The sequence below is a fragment of the Pseudoliparis swirei genome, chromosome 6, assembly GCF_029220125.1.
Source record: "Pseudoliparis swirei isolate HS2019 ecotype Mariana Trench chromosome 6, NWPU_hadal_v1, whole genome shotgun sequence".
NCBI classification, from domain to species: Eukaryota; Metazoa; Chordata; class Actinopteri; order Perciformes; family Liparidae; genus Pseudoliparis; species Pseudoliparis swirei.
Window position 1 is genome coordinate 26,115,255 of NC_079393.1, and position 19,230 is coordinate 26,134,484.

At 47.2% G+C, this 19,230-nt stretch overlaps 1 protein-coding gene across 1 annotated transcript in view; it reads left to right on the forward strand.

Annotated features, from left to right (window-relative positions):
* tango6 (transport and golgi organization 6 homolog (Drosophila)) overlaps positions 1–19,230 on the forward strand; it is a 43,173-nt gene that overhangs the window by 20,208 nt on the left and 3,735 nt on the right. The window contains exons 7-15 of the mRNA XM_056416551.1: positions 7,603–7,670; positions 8,292–8,404; positions 10,724–10,900; positions 11,058–11,184; positions 11,424–11,627; positions 12,590–12,733; positions 13,106–13,627; positions 14,996–15,053; positions 15,185–15,343. Coding sequence (XP_056272526.1) covers positions 7,603–7,670; positions 8,292–8,404; positions 10,724–10,900; positions 11,058–11,184; positions 11,424–11,627; positions 12,590–12,733; positions 13,106–13,627; positions 14,996–15,053; positions 15,185–15,343 — 1,572 coding nt within the window. The remainder of the gene's footprint in view (positions 1–7,602; positions 7,671–8,291; positions 8,405–10,723; positions 10,901–11,057; positions 11,185–11,423; positions 11,628–12,589; positions 12,734–13,105; positions 13,628–14,995; positions 15,054–15,184; positions 15,344–19,230) is intronic.

Below are 19,230 nucleotides of genomic sequence, written 5' to 3' on the forward strand. Positions count from 1 at the left end.
CTAAGCGCCCATAAGGAGAGAGGAGAGGAGAGGTGCTCAGTGTATCCTAAGCGCCCATAAGGAGAGAGGAGAGAGAGGGCTCAGTGTATCCTAAGCGTCCATAAGGAGAGAGGAGAGAGAGGTGCTCAGTGTATCCTAAGCGTCCATAAGGAGAGGAGAGGAGGTGCTCAGTGTATCCTAAGCGTCCATAAGGAGAGAGGAGAGAGGTGCTCAGTGTATCCTAAGCGTCCATAAGGAGAGAGGAGAGAGGTGCTCAGTGTATCCTAAGCGTCCATAAGGAGAGAGGAGAGAGGTGCTCAGTGTATCCTAAGCGTCCATAAGGAGAGAGGAGGAGAGGGCTCAGTGTATCCTAAGCGTCCATAAGGAGAGAGGAGAGAGGGCTCAGTGTATCCTAAACGTCCATAAGGAGAGAGAGGAGAGAGGTGCTCAGTGTATCCTAAGCGTCCATAAGGAGAGAGGAGAGGAGAGAGGTGCTCAGTGTATCCTAAGCGCCCATAAGGAGAGAGGAGAGGAGAGAGGTGCTCAGTGTATCCTAAGCGTCCATAAGGAGAGAGGAGAGAGGAGCTCAGTGTATCCTAAACGTCCATAAGGAGAGGAGGAGAGAGAGGTGCTCAGTGTATCCTAAGCGTCCATAAGGAGAGAGGAGAGGGGTGCTCAGTGTATCCTAAGCGTCCATAAGGAGAGAGGAGAGGAGAGGTGCTCAGTGTATCCTAAGCGTCCATAAGGAGAGAGGAGAGGTGCTCAGTGTATCCTTAGCGTCCATAAGGAGAGGAGCGAGGAGCTCAGTGTATCCTAAGCGTCCATAAGGAGAGGAGAGAGAGGGCTCAGTGTATCCTAAGCGTCCATAAGGAGAGAGGAGGAGAGAGGTGCTCAGTGTATCCTAAGCGTCCATAAGGAGAGAGGAGAGGTGAGAGGTGCTCAGTGTATCCTAAGCGTCCATAAGGAGAGAGGAGAGGAGCTCAGTGTATCCTAAGCGTCCATAAGGAGAGAGGAGGTCAGTGTATCCTAAGCGTCCATAAGGAGAGGAGAGAGGTGCTCAGTGTATCCTAAGCTTCCATAAGGAGAGGAGAGAGGTGCTCCGTGTATCCTAAGCGTCCATAAGGAGAGAGGAGAGAGGTGCTCAGTGTATCCTAAGCATCCATAAGGAGGAGAGAGAGAGGTGCTCAGTGTATCCTAAGCGTCCATAAGGAGAGAGAGGAGAGAGGAGCTCAGTGTATCCTAAGCGTCCATAAGGAGAGAGGAGAGGAGAGGGCTCAGTGTATCCTACGTCCATAAGGAGAGAGGAGAGGAGCTCAGTGTATCCTAAGCGTCCATAAGGAGAGAGGAGAGAGAGGTGCTCAGTGTATCCTAAGTCCATAAGGAGAGAGGAGAGGTGCTCAGTGTATCCTAAGCGTCCATAAGGAGAGAGGAGAGAGGTGCTCAGTGTATCCTAAGCGTCCATAAGGAGAGAGAGAGAGGTGCTCAGTGTATCCTAGCGTCCATAAGGAGAGAGAGAGAGGCTCAGTGTATCCTAAGCGTCCATAAGGAGAGAGGAGAGAGGTGCTCAGTGTATCCTAAGCGTCCATAAGGAGAGAGAGAGGAGATGGGTGCTCAGTGTATCCTAAGCGTCCATAAAGAGAGGAGAGAGGAGCTCAGTGTATCCTAAGCGTCCATAAGGAGAGAGGAGAGGTGCTCAGTGTATCCTAAGCGTCCATAAGGAGAGAGGAGAGGAGAGGGGTGTATCCTAAGCGTCCATAAGGAGAGGAGAGGAGAGAGGTGCTCAGTGTATCCTAAGCGTCCATAAGGAGAGAGGAGAGAGGTGCTCAGTGTATCCTAAGCGTCCATAAGGAGAGAGGAGCCCAGTGTATCCTAAGCGTCCATAAGGAGAGAGAGAGGAGGGCTCAGTGTATCCTAAGCGTCCATAAGGAGAGAGGAGAGAGAGGTGCTCAGTGTATCCTAAGCGTCCATAAGGAGAGAGGAGAGAGGGCTCAGTGTATCCTAAGCGTCCATAAGGAGAGAGAGAGGAGAGGTGCTCAGTGTATCCTAAGCGTCCATAAGGAGAGAGGAGAGGTGCTCAGTGTATCCTAAGCGTCCATAAGGAGAGAGAGGAGAGGTGCTCAGTGTATCCTAAGCGTCCATAAGGAGAGAGAGAGGGTGCTCAGTGTATCCTAAGCGTCCATAAGGAGAGAGAGAGAGAGGGCTCAGTGTATCCTAAGCGTCCATAAGGAGAGAGGAGGTGCTCAGTGTATCCTAAGCGTCCATAAGGAGAGAGGAGAGAGAGGGCTCAGTGTATCCTAAGCGTCCATAAGGAGAGGAGAGGAGAGAGGTGCTCAGTGTATCCGTAACGACGATAAGGAGGGGGGAGAGGTGCTCAGTGTCTCCTAAGCGTCCATAAGGAGAGAGGAGAGAGGTGCTCAGTGTATCCTAAGCGTCCATAAGGAGAGAGGAGAGGAGAGGTGCTCAGTGTATCCTAAGCGTCCATAAGGAGAGGAGAGAGAGGTGCTCAGTGTATCCTAAACGTCCATAAGGAGAGAGAGGAGAGGTGCTCAGTGTATCCTAAGCGTCCATAAGGAGAGAGAGAGAGGCTCAGTGTATCCTAAGCGTCCATGAGGAGAGGAGAGAGGAGCTCAGTGTATCCTAAGCGTCCATAAGGAGAGAGGAGAGAGAGGTGCTCAGTGTATCCTAAGCGTCCATAAGGAGAGAGGAGAGGAGGGTGCTCAGTGTATCCTAAGCGTCCATAAGGAGAGGAGGGAGAGGTGCTCAGTGTATCCTAAGCGTCCATAAGGAGAGAGGAGGAGAGAGCTCAGTGTATCCTAAGCGTCCATAAGGAGAGAGGAGAGGAGAGAGCTCAGTGTATCCTAAGCGTCCATAAGGAGAGAGGAGAGAGGTGCTCAGTGTATCCTAAGCGTCCATAAGGAGAGAGGAGGAGGAGAGGCTCAGTGTATCCTAAGCGTCCATAAGGAGAGAGGAGAGGAGAGGAGCTCAGTGTATCCTAAGCGTCCATAAGGAGAGAGGAGGAGAGGTGCTCAGTGTATCCTAAGTCCATAAGGAGAGAGGAGAGGAGGAGCTCAGTGTATCCTAAGCGTCCATAAGGAGAGAGGAGAGAGGAGGTGCTCAGTGTATCCTAAGCGTCCATAAGGAGAGAGGAGAGGAGCTCAGTGTATCCTAGGCGCCCATAAGGAGAGAGGAGAGGAGAGGAGGAGGCTCAGTGTATCCTAAGCGTCCATAAGGAGAGAGGAGAGAGGTGCTCAGTGTATCCTAAGTCCATAAGGAGAGAGAGGAGAGGCTCAGTGTATCCTAAACGTCCATAAGGAGAGAGGAGAGGAGGCTCAGTGTATCCTAAGCATCCATAAGGGAGAGAGGAGGTGCTCAGTGTATCCTAAGCGTCCATAAGGAGAGAGGAGAGAGAGGTGCTCAGTGTATCCTAAGCGTCCATAAGGAGAGGAGAGGAGAGAGGGCTCAGTGTATCCTAGTCCATAAGGAGAGGAGAGGAGAGAGGTGCTCAGTGTATCCTAAGCGTCCATAAGGAGAGAGGAGAGAGGTGCTCAGTGTATCCTAAGCGTCCATAAGGAGAGAGGTGCTCAGTGTATCCTAAGCGTCCATAAGGAGAGGAGAGAGGTGCTCAGTGTATCCTAAGCGTCCATAAGGAGAGAGGAGAGCGGTGCTCAGTGTATCCTAAGCGTCCATAAGGAGAGAGGAGAGGAGAGAGGTGCTCAGTGTATCCTAAGCGTCCATAAGGAGAGAGGAGAGAGGAGCTCAGTGTATCCTAAGCGTCCATAAGGAGAGGAGAGAGGTGCTCAGTGTATCCTAAGCATCCATAAGGAGAGAGAGGAGAGGTGCTCAGTGTATCCTAAGTCCATAAGGAGAGAGGAGAGAGGTGCTCAGTGTATCCTAAGCGTCCATAAGGAGAGAGGAGAGAGGTGCTCAGTGTATCCTAAGCTTCCATAAGGAGAGGAGAGAGGTGCTCCGTGTATCCTAAGCGTCCATAAGGAGAGGAGATGAGAGGTGCTCAGTGTATCCTAAGCGTCCATAAGGAGAGGAGAGGAGAGGGCTCAGTGTATCCTAAGCGTCCATAAGGAGAGAGGAGAGAGAGGTGCTCAGTGTATCCTAAGCGTCCATAAGGAGAGAGGAGGAGAGGAGCTCAGTGTATCCTAAGCGTCCATAAGGAGAGGAGGAGAGAGGTGCTCAGTGTATCCTAAGCGTCCATAAGGAGAGAGAGAGGAGAGGTGCTCAGTGTATCCTAAGCATCCATAAGGAGAGAGGAAAGAGGAGCTCAGTGTATCCTAAACATCCATAAGGAGAGAGGAGAGAGGTGCTCAGTGTATCCTAAGCGTCCATAAGGAGAGAGGAGGTGCTCAGTGTATCCTAAGCGTCCATAAGGAGAGAGGAGAGAGGAGCTCAGTGTATCCTAAGCGTCCATAAGGAGAGAGGAGAGAGAGTGCTCAGTGTATCCTAAGCGTCCATAAGGAGAGAGAGAGAGGAGGTGCTCAGTGTATCCTAAGCGTCCATAAGGAGAGAGAGGAGAGGTGCTCAGTGTATCCTAAGCGTCCATAAGGAGAGAGGAGAGAGAGGAGCTCAGTGTATCCTAAGCGTCCATAAGGAGAGAGGAGAGAGGTGCTCAGTGTATCCTCAGCGTCCATAAGGAGGAGAGGAGAGAGGTGCTCAGTGTATCCTAAGCGTCCATAAGGAGAGGAGGAGAGGAGGTGCTCAGTGTATCCTAAGCGTCCATAAGGAGAGGAGAGGAGAGGTGCTCAGTGTATCCTAAGCGTCCATAAGGAGAGGAGAGAGAGGTGCTCAGTGTATCCTAAGCGTCCATAAGGAGAGAGAGGAGGTGCTCAGTGTATCCTAAGCGTCCATAAGGAGAGAGGAGGAGAGGTGCTCAGTGTATCCTAAGCGTCCATAAGGAGAGAGGAGAGAGGTGCTCAGTGTATCCTAAGCGTCCATAAGGAGAGAGGAGAGAGGCTCAGTGTATCCTAAGCGTCCATAAGGAGAGAGGAGAGAGGAGGTGCTCAGTGTATCCTAAGCGTCCATAAGGAGAGAGAGGAGAGAGGAGCTCAGTGTATCCTAAGCGTCCATAAGGAGAGAGGAGAGAGGAGGTGCTCAGTGTATCCTAAGCGTCCATAAGGAGAGAGAGAGAGAGGTGCTCAGTGTATCCTAAGCGTCCATAAGGAGAGGAGAGGAGAGAGGTGCTCAGTGTATCCTAAGCGTCCATAAGGAGAGGAGAGGAGAGAGGTGCTCAGTGTATCCTAAGCGTCCATAAGGAGAGAGGAGCTCAGTGTATCCTAAGCGTCCATAAGGAGAGAGGAGAGAGGTGCTCAGTGTATCCTATGCGTCCATAAGGAGAGAGGAGAGGAGAGTGCTCAGTGTATCCTAAGCGTCCATAAGGAGAGAGAGAGAGAGGTGCTCAGTGTATCCTAAGCGTCCATAAGGAGAGGAGGGAGAGAGGTGCTCAGTGTATCCTAAGCGTCCATAAGGAGAGAGAGAGGAGAGAGCTCAGTGTATCCTAAGCGTCCATAAGGAGAGAGGAGGAGAGGTGCTCAGTGTATCCTAAGCATCCATAAGGAGAGGAGGAGGGAGAGCTCAGTGTATCCTAAGCGTCCATAAGGAGGAGAGAGAGGCTCAGTGTATCCTAAGCGTCCATAAGGAGAGAGAGGAGAGGTGCTCAGTGTATCCTAAACGACCATAGGGAGAGGAGAGAGGTGCTCAGTGTATCCTAAGCGTCCATAAGGAGAGAGGAGAGGTGCTCAGTGTATCCTAAGCGTCCATAAGGAGAGAGGGAGAGGAGCTCAGTGTATCCTAAGCGTCCATAAGGAGAGAGGAGAGGAGCTCAGTGTATCCTAAGCATCCATAAGGAGAGAGAGGTGCTCAGTGTATCCTAAGCGTCCATAAGGAGAGAGGAGAGGTGCTCAGTGTATCCTAAAGGAGAGAGGGTGCTCAGTGTATCCTAAGCGTCATAAGGAGAGAGAGAGAGGTGCTCAGTGTATCCTAAGCGTCCATAAGGAGAGAGGAGAGAGGTGCTCAGTGTATCCTAAGCGTCCATAAGGAGAGGAGGAGAGAGGTGCTCAGTGTATCCTAAGCGTCCATAAGGAGAGAGGAGGAGGAGGTGCTCAGTGTATCCTAAGCGTCCATAAGGAGAGGAGAGGAGAGGTGCTCAGTGTATCCTAAGCGTCCATAAGGAGAGGAGAGGAGAGGTGCTCAGTGTATCCTAAGCGTCCATAAGGAGAGGAGATGAGAGAGGTGCTCAGTGTATCCTAAGCGTCCATAAGGAGAGAGGAGAGGAGAGAGGAGCTCAGTGTATCCTAAGCATCCATAAGGAGAGAGGAGAGGAGAGGAGAGAGGAGCTCAGTGTATCCTAACCGTCCATAAGGAGAGGAGAGAGGTGCTCAGTGTATCCTAAGCGTCCATAAGGAGAGAGGAGCTCAGTGTATCCTAAGCGTCCATAAGGAGAGAGGAGAGGAGAGAGGTGCTCAGTGTATCCTAAGCGTCCATAAGGAGAGGAGAAAGGTGCTCAGTGTATCCTAAGCGTCCATAAGGAGAGAGAGGAGAGAGGAGCTCAGTGTATCCTAAGCGTCCATAAGGAGAGAGGAGAGGAGAGAGGTGCTCAGTGTATCCTAAGCGTCCAAAAGGAGAGAGGAGAGAGGAGCTCAGTGTATCCTAAGCGTCCAAAAGGAGAGAGGAGAGGAGAGAGCAGCTCAGTGTATCCTAAGCGTCCATAAGGAGAGAGGAGAGAGGTGCTCAGTGTATCCTAAGCGTCCATAAGGAGAGAGGAGAGGAGAGAGGTGTATCCTAAGCGTCCATAAGTAGAGGAGAGAGGTGCTCAGTGTATCCTAAGCGTCCATAAGGAGAGAGGAGAGAGGTGCTCAGTGTATCCTAAGCGTCCATAAGGAGAGAGGAGCTCAGTGTATCCTAAGCGTCCGAGAGGAGAGAGGTGCTCAGTGTATCCTAAGCGTCCATAAGGAGAGGAGAGGTGTGCTCAGTGTATCCTAAGCGTCCATAAGGAGAGAGGAGAGGAGAGAGGAGCTCAGTGTATCCTAAGCGTCCATAAGGAGAGAGGAGAGGTGCTCAGTGTATCCTAAGCGTCCATAAGGAGAGAGAGAGGTGCTCAGTGTATCCTAAGCGTCCATAAGGAGAGAGGAGAGAGGAGCTCAGTGTATCCTAAGCGTCCATAAGGAGAGAGGAGAGAGGAGCTCAGTGTATCCTAAGCGTCCATAAGGAGAGAGAGGAGAGAGGTGCTCAGTGTATCCTAAGCGTCCATAAGGAGAGAGGAGAGGAGAGAGGAGCTCAGTGTATCCTAAGCGTCCCCCTCAGCCTCTCAGCCTCTAGCAGCATCTCTAGGTCTCTCCAGGTGAACCTGGTTCAGGTCTCACTATCAGACCATCAAGAGGAAAGTCTTCAGTCTCCATGAGGGGGCGGAGTCTCCAGGACTGAAGGTGGAGCTCGTTCCATAAAAGAGGAGGAGCTTGATACCTGAAGGCTCTGGCTTTATATATGAGTTTTCTACCAGTCGGTTGATGTCCTGTTTGTCCCGCCTGCCATCACCACTTGGTCTCAAAAACATCCGGTGGATGATAAGTCAGATACCAACAGGGCTTTGAACACTGGTGCATATGTGTGTGTTTCCAGACGAGGGTCATTTCCAAGCTGCCGTGGAGGAGTGGGAGCTCACGCGTTGCATGGATGACGTGTACAAGGTGAGGACCACTAAGCATTACCAACGCAGCGTACGGGTCAACGCTCATTGCTAAGGGGTCACGGGCTCTGTACTCGTAATGTATGTCCCGTTTCCCCTGTTGGGTGTTTATTTTGCCAATTTGCTTTGTTTATTTTAATTTTCGATTATTTCCTGGGTTGCCAATTGATTGATTTATTTACAATTATTTTTATTTATATATATTTTTTCCTTAGTTTTTATATTTTTGACTTGACAGTATCTAATGGAATTATATCTATGGTGACATTGAGTGATATTTGCTCAAATATGCAGGAATCGGTGTCGTCATGACGACTAAAACTGTCGTGTAACACTATTCATATACTCCTCTATAAATGCAGCAGGCCGATCATAAAGCCGATGAGGTTAAGTCTGTTAAAATGTGTCCTTCATAATATGTAAGGACTGTCCAGCCTTGAAGAGTTGTGTAAACAAGATCTCTGTCTTCTGAATGATGATAATCTAATGGTCTTGATGTTATTAGTTCTAGTCTGTGTAGTAACACGGATGTTGCCTGCTAATGCGGTGTTCTTCCTACTGTATATAATCCTTATTGTGCCTCTCACACATATCCTCTGCTTGTGTCTTTTGTCGCCGTCAGATCTGGGTGGTCGGAAACAGTCCGTCAGCTCCTCTTCTCGAAGCTCTGGACCCGGTTCTCCCGGTGATGTTCTCCCTCTTCTGTTTCACCAAGCAGAACGTCTCCCACCTCCGGTAACATGTCCTCTGATTATCTGGGATGTTCACGTACAAACAGGCTGCCTCGTTTCTCCGTAAAGTAAAAGTGGTCGACTTTCAAGAAGGACTGCGCCGAGTTCAAACTCAATGGGTGCAAATGGAAATCTGATTTTTAGTGTCACACATGACTAGGGATGGGTATCGTTTGTGTTTTTTTCGATACCGGTGCTAAACCGGTACTTTTAAAATGATAACGGTGCCTGAACCGATACTTTAAAAACACACACACAATGAGGACATTAAAAACCTCTTCGGCCATAGTCCCTGTAAAAGGCGTTGACAAACAACGGATATCAAGACTGTCATGCTCGTAGCTAACTACGAGCTAGCTTAAACATGTTTATAATGGATCATTTATTATTTGTTCGCCTACTTTCATGAATGCAAGACTTGCAATCAACGTTACGGTACTAATCTGAGTTCAGGCTGCTCTTGTCATCATTGGTCTCCACGTTTTGAGGGGGACCGTCTCCCCATCACGCCCAGCCTGACGCTGGTGTGCTCCGCCATTTTGGCCCCGGTTTTCGGTACCCAACCCGACACATGACACATGGAGACAGTTAGCCTGAGCCTTCAACCCGTCCTCCTAAACCGTGACACCCGGGTCCTATTGGATGCTGCCGTGGCGCATACTGTTCAATACCTCTGACAACACACGTGAGCTAATCTGAATTCTAGCACTTTCAACCTTTTAAAAAAAAGAAAAAGTAGTATAGATGTATAGTAGAGTATTTCTTTTTTAATTTCAGCTTATATGTTCATGTTTAAATGTTGCATTGATCCTGTCTATGTATGTGCCATTAGTTTGATGTGTAGACTTTATCAACCGTTTGTGTATTTTTGCTAGGCGTTTCACTAATATCCTTCTAAACAGAAGCCCCGCCTCCTTTTGAACCCTTTGTTTCCAATTTAAGAACTCAAACATACAATTTTGTCTCAACTTTGTTTTAGTTTAGCACTCAGTCCGTCAAACGCAGACACGCAACTCTGAAACAAACTATAGCAATACATTTAAAAAGCATGTTGACATGTTTTTCGTTGTTGTTTTTTTTTACTACGACAATGGACTGTTGAGATGTGTCATTCTTTGCAATTAAGGTATTTTTTTGTCCAGATGAAACCAGAAAATAAATATTAAGATAAAGGCCAGAAAGTCTGAACCAAGGCTCGTGTTGGTCCCCGATCCAGTTAGCTTTGGTTTCACATTGCCGATACGTCACATTGTCATAAATAATAATAATAATAAAACATCGTGTCTGGCTTTAAAGTCAGCAAATCAGATGTCCAGTGAACATTTGTCCTCCAACGTGCTAGCCCGGCGCCTTTTCTTTTGTTTGTTGTTGTTGTATCTGGTTCTGACAACAGCCTGCTAGAACTTTGTCGGAACACTCTCAAAAGATGTCTGACCCTTGGACACAAACCGTGGTTTCATGTGATCCGGACCGAAACCGCCGCTTTTTGTCAGACCAGGATTTTGCTTTAGGACCCAGTGGGCATGGGAGGGCCAAAGACGAGGACGGGGAATCCGAGGCTCGAGAGCCAGCAAACACAACACGGTTTTGTTGCCAGTTCTAGAAATCTATAGAACAGCCAAGTCTTACCCTTTAACCCTCCTGTTACCTTCAAATAAACTAACATCTTTTACCCTGGAGGTCAGTTGGACTGCAGCGACTTAAACCTCCAGAAAATTATTCTAATTCCAATTAGTTCCAGTGTCTAGTTGTCAGGTACATAATGTGTGTTTGTTGATACCTAAATAGCCCTTAAATAAAGTGTGTAGAAGGCTGCTGTGTAAACTTGTACATGTTTGCCCCTCCCCCGCGTCATGTGTGAACTATCTGTGGTTCGCTGGTTATGTTGGGGCCCAAAACCTTTTGGAAGATTTAAAACATTGCATGTTATAGTTATAGTGACCTCAATATCATCCAAAACAACCAAAACCTATCAAATAGGTCTATAACATGTTGATATTTCAGCCTGGGGTCAAATGGACCCCAAAGAACACCCATGTGCACGAGTGTGTTCAGGACATTGAAAACATGTAATCATGTTCATTTTATAGTTACCCAGTTGTCGTCTTTAAAAAAGGAAAAGTCGTGAAATATGAAGCAAAAAACATGATGTCAATCATATATTTTGAGACTTCGAACATCGAATGGAGTCAAGCTGACCCCAAAGGTAACAGGATGTTAAGCATTCTCTCATGTTGGAGACAAGACGGTGCTCTTCTGAAACTGTGTGGAAATCATCCAACGGAAGTGTATCCTATATGAACATGGGCTCCGTGCTCCACAGCGCCCCCTGTCAGGAGATCTTGCTCTGGTACCTGAGGCACGCGGAGACGCCTGCGGCGCTCTCGGCACTGCAGCGGCTGTCGGGTCTGCGGGGACAGGAGAACGACGTGGCGGCAGACGTCCATTTCACCCCGGGCAGCGACGGCGGAGCCCGACTGAGCCCCAGGGAGAGATGCAGGTGACACACATGGTGGACATGCCAGAAACTCAATGGAGAATAGGACGGCTCCTCTCATGATGTTTGGTTTTCACCTTCAAGGCTGTGATGACCGTGGACGATATTTTGCCTCTTTGTTTCTCAGTGCCATCCCTCGCTTCTCTCTCTTGTCTCCCAGTGAAGAGGACGATGCTCTCTATGAGAAGCTGTCCGGGGAGCAGTGGAGGCTGGAGTGTCTTATCCATCTGTTGGCTGAGCTCAAAGACTGTGACCTGCCTGGAGACTTCTTCCTCGACCTGCTGCAGGTAAGGTGCACACACACACAACACACACACACACACACACACACACACACACACACACACACACAACACCACACACACACACACGATTCAATACTCCCATTGTGTTTAGTTTTATTAAACTGGGCCACAGAAGTCTCTTCACATCCAGGTTGAGGCTGCTTGTGCTCTATTGTACAGTGCGTCAGTTATTTTCTATTGTTCACAGTCGACAGCCCATCGTGTCTTTGCTCCTCCTGCAGGAGCTGGCCGGCTGGGCCGCAGCAACAGATGAAGACGAGGAAGACGAACCGGAGCTGTGCGTGTCAACGATGACGCTCCTGGAGGTGGAGCGGCGGCTGCTCGCTCCATCCTCGAGGCGAGGCCAGAGGCTCGCTCTGCTTCAGGTGTTGGCCGTCATGGTGGATTGTCTGCCGCATACGGTGCTGCTGAGGAGGACCTCTCAGGTCGGTGGAGAGTTATGCGGAAGGATGAACGGAAATGCGAAATTGCGAAACTCCGGCTTTTTTTAATAACTCTTGGATAGCCTTTTGTTGGGTTGAAAATCACAAAATCATTGAGTTTATCCCGATTGGGATTCAACCAGTTGATTTTATTTTCTACAGCCCAGAATCACAAATTTAACAAATTTGCCTCAGAAGGCTTTACAATCCGTCCAGCTAAAACCACGATCAATGTAAACCTGTGAGGGAAGAAAGCACAAAGACTCCGGGGAGGAAGTGAAGTATTGTGCAATGAAGAGCCCAATATTTGTCTAGGAGAGAACGAGAAGAGAAGATAGGAGCTCATAGTTTATGGCTCTGATACTGCGATTCACACCACGTATGTTCTGAAACTGCTTTCTAAACATAACTTGGTCACTGGCGTCAATTTTGTTTACCGTGAATCTGGCGTATATAAAGTATTGAGTCATGACTCCCGCGGTACCTGAAGGCAGCGTCGTCGAGGCTGGTCCTCGGCCTTCTCTGTTACGCTGTCACTCAGGATACCGCGCCCTGCCAAAAGTCTGAAGCTGAAAGAAAAAACAACTCTGAAAGTTTCAAAGAAGAACTGAACCTGGAAAAATTAAAAATATAAATTCTGCTACTGAAAAACATATTTTATTCGAGGAGAAAAACAAAACTGAATCGAAATGATATTTAACCCAACACAACGTTTCATACACCTATTTGTATTTTGAATACATTACATAAAGTAATTACTGCTCCTTAGTAACCAAGGAAGAATTTACCCCCGGGGATAATTTTAGTACATTTCTTTCTTTCTTTCTTTCTTCAGCTGTAGTTTTTGGTACTCTAGTACGACACAGAGTACTCTCTACAATCTCCGCCTTGACATTGAGCACATTTGAGGCCTTTAAATCTCTGTCTATGAGTTGTATCCGTGATTCTCTTGGTCTTTTCTCCAGATAGTGGACTTCTTGATGTCCATGCTCCAGAGGGCCCTCGTGGGTCTGGATCAGGCCCCTGGTCCAAATCTGGGAAACCCAGTAGAGAGCGAAACGCTGCGTATGGGGATGGGAGTTGTGGCTACTCTGCTGTCTGGACCTGAGGTACTCGCAACTGAAAACTTCACACAAGTTATTTTTTAAATTCCAGTCAAGTCGGAGCCGTTCATTTAAAGTCGTTATACAATGAAATGTAACGCTGTGTAACAACTGCAACTCATCATTTATAAAGCATTTATACTCACTTTATAAATTATGGATTCACCATTTGTGAATGAAGTATTATATAATGCTTCATAGCGTGCAGTTATAATAAAGTGTTACTGAGCAATAAGACTAGAGAGACTTCTCTAGGCCACTACATGACCAAATATTAGAGACAAACCAACATATTAAAAAAACATTGCAGTTGTATAAATCGGCCAAAGCCCACCCTGCTCCCTCCCAAACAACCGTTCCCCCGTTTTGATACTCCAGATCAGTGCAGAGGACTACTCTTCAATGTCGAGACTGCTCCCACCACTGGAGTCGCTGTCTCAGAAGCATCGTGACGTGGTCATCCAGGAGCTGGCCACTGACCTCAGAGCTGTCATTGCCTCTCACGGCGCCTACCGGCCTGAGGACTTCCCCGCTGTCGCGCCGCCCTCCGGAAACCCCGAGACGACAGTCAAGAACAACGGCGTGCCTTCGAGGGAAAAGCCGGATATGCAAACCGAAGCCAACGCCTCAGCGATAAGTCCTCCATCATCCCGACCAGACGGTAATTCGCCTAGCAACAGACATCCAGCGTCCTCTGGAAGGTCTGCAGCGAGGCTCAGTCCAAAAGCTGGAACCTCTGGCACCAGGAGCCTAAACCCTCCGACCAAGCCCTTGTCTGATTGGCTGCTCGAGGCCTGTGACCCGGAGGTGCCAACTAGAGCGTACGCCCTGAGGGTCCTGACCCAGATGGTGCAGAACAAAAACCCAGAGGCGGTCCAGGCCCAGGAAAAGGTCCTTGTGGTAGGTTGCTTGGTTCAGTGCAAATGCTTTTTTACCTTCGCATTGAAAATGCGGAAGGTTATGTTTTGTTCGCCGTGTATTTATTTGTATGCGTGTTACTCTCATAACTCAAAAAGTATTAAACCGAATCGCATGACATTTGGTGGGATGATTGGTTATTACCGGGGGACCATTTGATTAGATTTTGGGATCGATCAGGTCAAAGATCAAGGTTATGAAAAGGTCAACATGTTTTTTTTACCATAGCGCGGTCAATTTTTTTCCAATTGGCATGCAACTAATGCCAAAATGTTCATAATTCAATGCCCAATCTTGTGATATGCGAAGGTATGCGCTCTACCGAGTGCCCGTTCCAGTTTAATTTTGTTATTATTGTCTTGGAATGTATGATGCTCTGAAAATATTTATAGAAGTGTTATCATTATTATTTTTAGTTGAATGGGGTAGTTTAACCAAATATGAAATTTAGATGAATTGGTAAATATATTCTTTATCATTCTTTCTTCCCACAATTTATAGTAGTCAATAATCACAGGAAATATATAACCTTAAGACCGTGTTTCGGACCAACAATAGCACTTTAAACTAGAACAGGCACTCGGTAGAGCGCATACCTTCGCCGCAGCCACATTTTGGCCTTTTCATGACCTTGACCGTTGAGCCAATCGATCCCAAAATCGAATCAAATGGTCCCCGGATAATAACCAATCATCCCACCAAATTTCATGCGATTCGGTTTAATACTTTTTGACTTATGCGAATAACACGCATACAAATACACGGCGATCAGAACGTGTGTTTCATCGAGTCCATAGCATGTGTGCAGCAGATGGGTCCAGATGCTTCCACAATGGCGTCGCCATGTTGGATCTTGCTTGGTTGAAACAGAAGCCGGGTACACGGCGCTGTTGTTGCAGCACGTGTGCGTCAGGAGTGTGTAGGTAGTGGTATTATCTGTGTCTCCTGGGTCATAACCAGCCAACATGTATAATACATGAGGTGAGCCGGAGGGTACCATCGTGCGCTCTAGGGCCTTGTTAAGGTAGTATGGGCAAGAAAGGAATGACAACTAATTTAGTATTCTCTGTAATCAGAAGCTACGCCCACAACCCCCACAACCCCCTTCCTGTTTTCACCTTCGGTGAACTTCAACCCCCTGCGGTTGCAGCAGAGACCCCTTCTATTGATTTTTGTTTTAGCCATTCTCAAGGGACCCCTTAAAGCACCGTGGGATTGGCAGGGATTGATGTATTCCGTGCTCTACTGATATGCATCCTCTATTGTTCTCCTGGAAAGATCTGTATTGGTGGCATTGTTGTTATTTCTCACCCAGAGTTCTGTAAAGTGTCATGCTGACGTCTTTCCCAGCTCTTTTTAGAAAACCTCGAGCATGACGACTCATTCGTCTACCTGTCGGCCATTCAAGGTAATGTAATGATGCAGCTTGACCCAACGTTTATTTTTGATTTATATTTTTAACAATCTATCACACCAATACTATTAAAGCTGAAGCAGTTGTCAGTAAGTCTTTAAAGTCTGAGTATGAATTGTCTTTAGGTCTGTTTGCATTGGCGGATTCATACCCCGAGAGGATTCTGGAACTGCTCCTGAAGGACTTCCAACATGGACCGTCCCTCCCCACATCCAACACGGAGCGCTCCCTGGAATCTCGCCTCAAAGTGGGAGAAGTCCTGATGAGGGCGAGCAGGGCTATGGGTGAGCAATCTGTTGTTTGGGAACCCAGATACTTCCTTTGCTTGATATCTCCCCCCTCAGAAGGATGATAACATAGCTACAGAGACCAACTTCATTTACACCGTACATTATGCTGCATGTGGCGAGGTTTCGCCAATTTCTTTTTTGTCATCTGTCTCACGAGTGGATGAGACTACATAGATTTCATTTCAACAATTAAGGCTACGAACTTGGTAGAGTTTTGCAATCTTCTCCAAAGTAGGCCTAACATATTTGTCTCAATCCATTGTCTGCTTATATTTAGATATATAATTGCACTTCAACAACAAATCTAAATGGAATTCTTTATGTGGAATATTTTGTGTTAAACAAGTTGTTGTAAAAAGACTAATGCTCACTTCAATGCAGTTTTAAGTGATTCAGTAATGCCTCATTTTCACTGCATGGGTCGACTTCATTTGAGTCTCCTCACCTTTCGTACCAGAGGCTTTTCTTTATTTTGTTTTCCACTGCTGATGGTACGATTCAACTGGGTCGAGTGAGTTTTGCATTTGACTGCAGCTTAGTGCAGTGTTGTAACTCGGCACACTCGGAACTTTGACTTAAAAACAATTAAAAGTACAGGTACCTGATACTATCCCCAACCTCTGCTAAACAACCTTATCAAGCATTTTCAATAAGCAGCTGAACATCTATACTACCTTGCCACTTTGTATTTAACATAAAAGATCTTTCTCAGATCGCATGTTTTTTTTACGTCAGCAATAGTCAGAAATTAAAGTTTCTGACTTGAGAGATTCAGCGTTGGTGGTCTTGCTTGCAAAGTGACGGTTGCAGAGCCTAACTGTGAAAGGGATGCCAGAACCAGTTTTTTCCTGCATCTTTTTCAGACGATGTGCTGAAGTCCTCTGTTATATTGAGACCTGGTGTTGATCAAGAGAGAATCGTGAAATCTCATATGACACGGAAGTCTATCTTGTCAGACTTTAAGGCCAATCGTAATTGAATTGAGATTCACACCTCCAACATATGCTCATTTATTCTTGTGTCCATATTTGTTCACATTATTATTAGTATTTGTCTGTGGTGGACAGCTATCCACATGCAGCCACCACACCATAATATCCAGTGCAGACTGGTTTCCCATGCGGATCTCTGCTCAGAGGGGGCCCTGTGGATCAGAACCGTTCTGATTAAATAACCCTGTTTAGGGTTTTTTATGTGCCAGATTGCCATCGAACCACTTTCCTGGGACAATCTGGGGGTTTATAGTCTGGCTGAGGGATTGAATAGAACATAATCCCCCCCCCCCCAAGATTGGCTTTCTTGCCAGTCCGTCATGTGTAAATGAGAAGCTCTTCTTCATAGACTGGTGGCGTGGTAGAGGAGGCCTCACAGAGGCCGGTGAAAGGCCTCAGTGTGCAACGCTGGCCGGAGAAGAACTCTGCACCAAAAGTGACGAGACACAAAGTGTATTAACATAACATGAACAGGAAGGGGATCTATAAATAGAAAACAGTTTAGGAGAGCATCTGTGGGAGTGTTGCATCTGTTTTCTTAGGTGTGTGTGTGTGTGTGTTTATTTTTATTTTTATGGTGCTTGCTGATATTGCTGCTGATTCACACACACTGAAACACAGCGCTTCTCCCATTGCGTCTGTTAAAGCAGTCGATTGAGGCGTGTGAATAAAGGGAGAATAGCTGAGCTGTGTGTGTGTGTTGTTGTTTTGGATCTTGTGATTCTGAAGAAGTACTTGGCATTCTAAAAGCACAATCTGGGACAAGCTAAACAGATCCGGGTGTGTGTCTCTGTGTGTGTGTACTTGTTCTTACTACTACTAGCCAGTCAGCTGGCTGTTGTCTCTCTGGAGCCTCCGGCTGTGGTCGGCTGTGTTCTTTGTGCGTCTGCCTCTGTGACGGTGTCGCCCACAGACGGCTTGTTAGAGCGAGCACAACGACATTCTGTGATCGACAGTGTTCGTCCTGTGTCAAGATGTTAATTTCAATGTCTGGATCACATTGAAAGCTCCCTCCCTGATATCCATGCCGCTCTCATAAATCTCTTTTTCCTGCTAACACTGAGAGCTCTCCTCCCCTCTCCAGTCGTCGCCTTGTGTCCTTGTCCCCGTTACTTCGCTGATCTGAGCTGTACGTTTCCTTTTTTGGATCCGTACGCTCAGTTCTCTCTCTGCAAATCAATGTCGGAATGCTTACTTACAGTACACACTTTTTATTGTCTTGTCATGCTGCACACTCCTGAGCGTATGCATGGTGTCCTGCAGTGTGTTATGTAAGGGGCCGCGGCAGCTGGTCTGAAATACAGGCGCTAAAGTCAGAAGGTTAAAGTCCCGGTCAGTGGTCTGCAGGTGGAGATGTGGAGAAAGTCCCGACTATGGGGGGGGGAAGTGCACCACTATGCGAACTGTTGGGTGTGTGTTTTTGTGTGCTACTTGGCACTAAATGCAGAATACTGCCGAGGCTGATGGGAATGGCATTAGTTTTACAAACCAATTGCCTTCTGGGACAATAAATATATGCTTATTGATAAATGTCCGTACCAAATTTGTTGGTTGTCGAAAAACACGTGAAGCCACACGTTTCTACCTAGCCAGTACGAGTCAAAGGTTAAGTCGGGGGAATCTAACTCTGGTGACCGTGGGATGTATAAAAGTTCAGATGATGGAAATCAGGCTCCAGATGCGGTGAATTAAGTTGAACAATATTTAATGGCAAGAAGTTCAAACAATCGAGGCTCGCGGCTCCGCTCCGACCCGGAGCCCCGCCGCCTCCTCTCCTTGTAGCTCATCACCGGAGAACAGATCCTGCCTGACTTAGGGGCCGAAACGAGAGACCGGACCCTCACCTGTACAGACTTTATAATAGTCTCCAACAGCCAATCCCTGTCCTACAAGGTCAGTCCATTGTTCTTCAGATCGCCAATGCATTCCGGTTGGCTGAGCTAATACTACAACAACATGGAGAGGTCAAAGGTCACGTCGCTGCGACACGGCGTCACTTCCAGTGCGCTGCACAAACAGTATTTTCACAATAAAAGCCTCGTAGATTCCCTTCCGGATTCAAGTAATCTCACGGGGAACCGAAGATTGCTTCGACATTTCTGAAAGACTAAACTAACATTCACTCTCATGCAACACACATTAACTCTTTCCATTTACATGAATCATTTGCATAGTGTAAACACTACCCCTATGCTTCATAATACATTCATAACAATAATATTCTCCCTAATATTTCCTATTATAATATCTCTATGTATTAATTTAAAGCACAAGACTACAGAATCAAAATAAAGTATTACAACCTAACAGAGGTTTGTATTGGATGTCCTGCCGTCCATCCTGGAGACGTGGAGACTCAAAGTGCTGCAGTGCCGCATAAAAATATTCCAGCAGCGTTGACACCTGGCTGAAGTTATTTTTAGGATCACCAGCTGGATACAGGTTCTACTCCATATGATCTGCGTCACGTTGGATTAGATATTCTCTAGCTTGACTTTAATGTTGATGTCAGCACGTTTTTTCAGAGAAGCTTGCTGAGCAAATATTTGCTTACCAAACAGCGGTGGCGCCTTTTTCAGGACAATTTCACATGTTTTAAAGTTGTTTGGCTCCCCTTTGCACCTCCCCTCTCAGACTATCCTAAAATGTCTCCTGGTCTGTGATATTCTTTTTGGCCTCATATGGGACATATTGCTGGGCCCAGTGGTGGGAAGGGAGTCACGGGAGAACCAGAACCAGCTTTGTGGGGCTCTATCGGACTTTGCTGCATTTAAAATAAGAGGTCACAAGACTTTAGAGCTTTAACATCAACACACATTCAAAACCCTTGTCGTATGCTATGTTGGTATTAAAGACTCACGGCCTGACGACACTTCCTGTTATGTTTAA